Source organism: Copadichromis virginalis, linkage group LG3, assembly GCF_057382275.1.
Source record: "Copadichromis virginalis isolate Kocher_CV1m ecotype Utaka linkage group LG3, C_Virginalis_male_GT1.1, whole genome shotgun sequence".
Lineage (NCBI taxonomy): Eukaryota > Metazoa > Chordata > Actinopteri > Cichliformes > Cichlidae > Copadichromis > Copadichromis virginalis.
The window spans coordinates 38,190,411-38,195,955 of NC_140620.1; the positions used below are offsets into that span (position 1 = coordinate 38,190,411).

The 5,545-nt window shown below is 49.8% G+C and overlaps 1 protein-coding gene across 1 annotated transcript; it reads left to right on the forward strand.

Annotated features, from left to right (window-relative positions):
- Window positions 1–474: 474 nt before the first annotated feature.
- On the forward strand, window positions 475–1,404 carry LOC146714568 (ubl carboxyl-terminal hydrolase 18-like). The gene has a single exon (XM_085440242.1). The coding sequence runs from the start codon at window positions 475–477 to the stop codon at window positions 1,402–1,404; it is 930 nt and encodes a 309-aa protein (XP_085296368.1).
- Window positions 1,405–5,545: the final 4,141 nt, after the last annotated feature.

A 5,545-nucleotide genomic window follows, 5' to 3' on the forward strand; every position in this document is an offset into this window, starting at 1 on the left:
GATGCGACACTTCACCACAGCGGACTCGTCAAAGACCTTGTGCGAAACATTGTCTTGAGAGTAAAGGCTAAGGCGCTATGGGATAACGCGCTCGCAGTTACCACTCTGGACTGCACTCAGGGTCTTACTAAGATCACACTAAGACCTAGTGCACTTTCAGGAGTGCCAAGCTTGGACGAGCTGAGGCGAGATATGTTTGAGTCCCTCGATCTACTATGCCTGTACACTCACGACAGGGCAGCGCTATTGGATTGGGCTCCCGTTATGAAAATCACAAAACATGTCACGTTGACTCCCCTGTCAAACTTCAGCTCGTATCACTTCAAGATAATTATACTACTAGTGCATATTGATGCAAAGGAGACTACCAAAGGAGCAATCAAGACACTGGACGAACTGTTTAGGGGTGTGCCACTTTACTGCACGACGGACTATTGAGCATTGTCTGCCGCGCGCGCACGCAGGATAAACAACATGAGAGGGCTGATCAACGTTGGGTCTCACTGCGCCGTAAACAGTGTATTGCAGTGTCTGTATGTCACAGATGACTTTAGGATCACGCTGACCAGATCTGATGACGATGATGATGTTGTTGTTGTTGATGATGTCGACGACGCCGACTGCGATAGAGCCAGCTACAGCACCATGACGAGCGAACTGACGAGTGTCTTACGGGACATGGACCGTAACACTCCGGGAATGCCGCCGTGCGATCCGAATTCACTTGTGGACGCGCTAATTCGATACAGTGGCATGACATACGAGGTTCAACAAGATGCCGATTCGGTGTTTAAGTGCGTGCTAAACGCACTGGCGGACGACGGCAACCCTCGATGCAAACAAGCATCTGACCTGTGGACTATACGGAAACGACAATCGGCAAAGTGTTCAACGTGTAACGCGGAATGCGTCTCGCGCCATGCGGCGAACAACGTGATTGTATATATTGGGGAAAACGAGCCAAATAAGCTACAGGACTACATGGACGACTACTCTGAGTCCTTTAGAGTGTCCGACTACCACTGTGGCACCTGTCAAGAGGAGACGGAACTGAACGTCAATACGGATATCACAGAGCTACCCGCGGTCCTGTGTTTCACCCTTGCCAGAGGGCAGCAGTGTGTGCAACGCGGAGAGCTTATGGTCAACGCCAGTGCGATCGACGTACCAGAAGAACTAGACTGTAGCAGGATGTCTGCAACTTCACAGCCTACAAAGTACGAACTGTACGGTATGATAACTCACACAGGCCCCTATGAGTTCGGTCATTACGCAGCCTTTGTGAAAAAGATGTCCAAGTGGTATTTTGTTGACGGCGATGTTGTGAAACAGTGCCCTGTATTACCCTTATCGTACTACAACCTGCCTGCTCATTTGTATATGTTAATGTACAGAAGAATCTAAGTGCACCCCAGCGGGTTGTTGGTTTGTGATTGTACAGTCTGTATGTGTTCACTTTGACGAGATGTATGTCTGTCATGTATATTGAATGTGTTATACGGATGCAAAATAAACATGCGATAAAACAAGACAGCGTGTGTAATGTTTATTTGCAACTACAGTCAACAGGCGAAATCCAAATGTATTTATTTTGTATCCACCACAGTTAGGTCAGTCACATGAAAACTCTTACTGTCGGCCCAGTGTTACACGTTGGACAAACCCTGGTAGAACAACCGCAGGTTGCATGGCCACATATCATTATGTACACCCTAGGCTTATTGCACTCTACGCAGACAATGTCCGGCTGGACACTGCTCGTGTCCACCGCACGACAAAAAGTCCATTCCGCTTTGCACAGAAAACACGAGCGCTTCTTCGTCACCCTGACGCCCTGGTCGATGCATGCCGAGCAGCACATGTGTCCGCAGCTCAACATGCACATTGGCTTCCTTTCGTAACAGCAACAACACGCCAGCAGATCAGCCCCGCGAGATCCTGCAGCCGCATCCGAGTCCGAGTCCGAGCGTTCTCCAGCGTCTGCGCCAATTACACCCGGCGGACCACCAGGCCCGTTCGCTTGCAAGCGACCTGGATCCTGGGTAACAAATGTCAACCGGCGTTCATGTTCAAGGTCCGGCGAGGCGAAGCCCTCCCATGGTGATCGATGTGGCTCCCGGACTACAGGTTGCATTCGGCCCACACCCACGCTGGGAGCTCCCCTGCATCGAGCTATCTCTTCTGCGGTCAAGGCGTCAGTGTACTTAGGTTGTGTTTTCATAGAGTCCCACACCCACGGTACATGCGCCTCCTCGTACCTTACAATACGTGCACCGAATGTAATCGCGGAGTCACTTAAGAGTTCTCCACGGCTGACAAAATAGGGCCAGTTATTGTCAGATACGTCCTGGGCGAAGGCGCTTGCAAGTGATGTCGTTGCGATCGGCTCGTTCGGGGCGTGAGATGTTATCCAGCCTTCAAAACGTGCCTTTAGTCGCAACGAGTATTGCTCGAATTTATCTGCAGGGATCACCGCATGTATCAGAGTTAAAGTCGTTTCAATGATCCTACGATCCAGGGTACGCAGACGCAATTTGCTCACGCGATAACGTCGCACGTATGAACTAACAGGAGGCGCTTGTCTCACATCAGGCCTCCCTCTGCGGACAACGCCGGCGATTATGTGGATCTCTACAGAAGACATGGCTGTATCTGGGATGCCAGCTTCAGCAATACCTTTACCGGCAATGTCAAACACCCAAAGCAAGCGTTTGTATGGCCTCTCAGGTTGTGTCGTATAAACCACGGGACAGTTGTATTGTAGGTTTGCGGCCGGTGCCGTAGGTCGGCCGGTGCCGTAGGTCGGCCGGTGCCGTAGCCAGGTCGGCGAGCTTGACACCCCGAGGCACAGTTTAAGTGGACTTCACGCATGAGCACAAATACAGCTACACCGTAGGCTTGAGTTTGACAAGATGGAGCCGATTGCTAACATTTCACACCGTACCATCGTGCGGTACAATGAGACAATCAGGCCTCTGCTCAGCCGTACACATAGCTGTGACCGAAACGCAGCATACAACAGCAGTGCCGTGTACGTGCCTGTTATCCATGGGGTGGTGATGTTACTGGGCTTGTTTGCGAACTCGTACATGTTGCTGATACTTCATTCGAGAAATGGAAGGAGGAAGAGGCCTGCTAACATCGATGTGTATTTTACCCAATTGGGGATCTGTGACATATGCACTCTGCTCACTCTGCCTGTGTGGCTTACCCAAAGTGTGTTACACGGCCGCTGGATATTCGGATACGCAATGTGTAAAGTCTTTAAAGGCCTGACCACGGTATGTGCTAACATCGTAGCTACTACAGTACGTTTGACGTGACACCGTGACTTGGACATGTGTAACACTCACTGTGTTTTCATTTTTTTTGCCCACAGCTCTTTTTCCAGTACGGGGTGTGCCTGTTGGTCTTCGTGAACGTCAACAGATATATGAAGATTGTACACAATAGAGGAATGAGCGCGTCCCGCAGAAGCAGAAGCCTAGTGAGTGCTATATGCGGATGCATACCCGCTGTATCTGCTACGGTGGACATGTTTTACTGGCAGACTATTCGGTTATCCCCAACGTCTCCCATAATGTTTTGTTACAACGCCATGCCACCTATGATGAAGGACCTCAGTTTTTGGCTTAGGATGACCGTGTCTTTTCTTTTGCCTACAGTTGCTATCATATACTGTAACAGCATGATTGTACACACTGTAAAGAATCACATACAAAATACCGTGCTGGGCAAGCGCGTAACACGCACATACAGAAGGGCGAAGATATTGCCGATGGTCACTGTTGCATCGTTCGTGTGCTGTTGGACACCGTGGCTCGTCAGTGTGCTGTACTTTCGTTCACATAGACATTGCAACGTAGCTACAGTGTTGAACATTTGCACGGGTGTCGGTCATTTATATTGCCTGTCAAACCCTGTGTTGTATATATTCGTCAAGCGAAGGTCCAACGGTACTCTGCGTGCTATGAGCAAAAGTACCAGTTTCTAGCTACCAGGGAAGCGGTGTAAATGTGTATATGTATATATGGTGTACATGTTCTTTGTGTAAATAAATTCACCGAAAGCTTTATTCTGACTTTTGTCTTGAATCTAATTGCTTTTGAGGTATGTTGGTCTTCTACACATTCCTGTCCTTCTTCTTTGTCCTGCACCGCACACTAGCTAAAAAGAAACAAACTAGATGTGTATAGTAAGGAAGCAGCGACACTTTATTTCATGGAAAGTATATACAACGACAACAACAAGACACTTTATTTCATGGAAAGTATATACAACAACAACAACAACATGTACGTGCACAGACACATTCTAATCACAAGATCTGTGTTTCTTGGACGATCCCCGTTTCGATCCGTGAGATCTCTCCCGTTGCGAAGAGTGGTGCGATGGCGTCTGTTTTCTTTTTTGTGAACGTTTACCCTGTGGTGCAGCATGCGAACATTGCGTTGGGTCACTACAATCCTCTCTCTGTCCACCGTGTGTAAGAGGTGTGTGTCTCCGCAACGCAAGCGCCGTTCTACCGTCGTCTGGGTCCCCACGACAAGGCCCCGAGCGTCGATAATCGCTGACCATTGTGATCATGGTCGCAGCGTAATCTCGTTTCAACATGTCGACCGTAAAAATGTCATCTTTGAAAACGTGATTGAACACATCACACGCATCCTTCCACTCCCAATCTTCTTCCAATTCGAAGAGGTAGTCCCTGTCCACTGTATCGTTCGTCAGAAGCACTTGATCCTGATGATACGTAGTCCTAGTTTTGCAAAACGAACTCATGTTCTTAACCGGTACACCCGCGTAGTCTCCGGAATACACCGTCAACCTCGGTCCGTGGAACGTGTGCCGCGGGCCCACGTTGGCTTCTTTGAGGTGGCTTTCGTTGTAAGCCAGATGGGGAGCCTCCTCGCCCAGCGCTTCGAGTAAAACAGCTCCGTAATACAAAGGCGCCGAGCACTGAAACGTCTCGCCGCCCAGCACACATCTGTGGAAGGTTAGCTCGTCCAATGCCTTCACACCGGCTGTAGCTTCCAACACCAGCGAGCGAAGCGGGTCCTCTGTGAAGTCTAGCGTGAATGACAACCTAGGACACTGCGGAGGTCGCTCGTTCGCGTTCTCGTAACACTGACCCATAGCATTCTCCCATTCCTCCTCGTCGGCGCTCTGCTCGTAAGACTCCACCATACCCGAGGTGACTTGAGACCAGAATCCAGCATGAGAATCGGGGGCGTAGGTCGCTAACATGTCATACAGCATTTCAAGGGACAACGTGACAGTGCTCACTTTTTTATTCACCTTCGCCCGACCTCTCTTCACGTGCGAGGGAAGCTGGCTATGGGACAATCTGTACGTGCACAATTTACGCGTCTTCACCTCGCTGTCGACAGCAGACCTAGCCGGCACTTTACACGTCGAACACAACATGAGCATCTCGTGCGCAGTGCCATTGTCGTCCTTGTTGTGCTCCGCCGAGAAAAACATGTCCTCTATCCCCGAAACAGACAGGCTGCCGTTTTTGATAGTCGTCTTGAGTTTCTGTTCG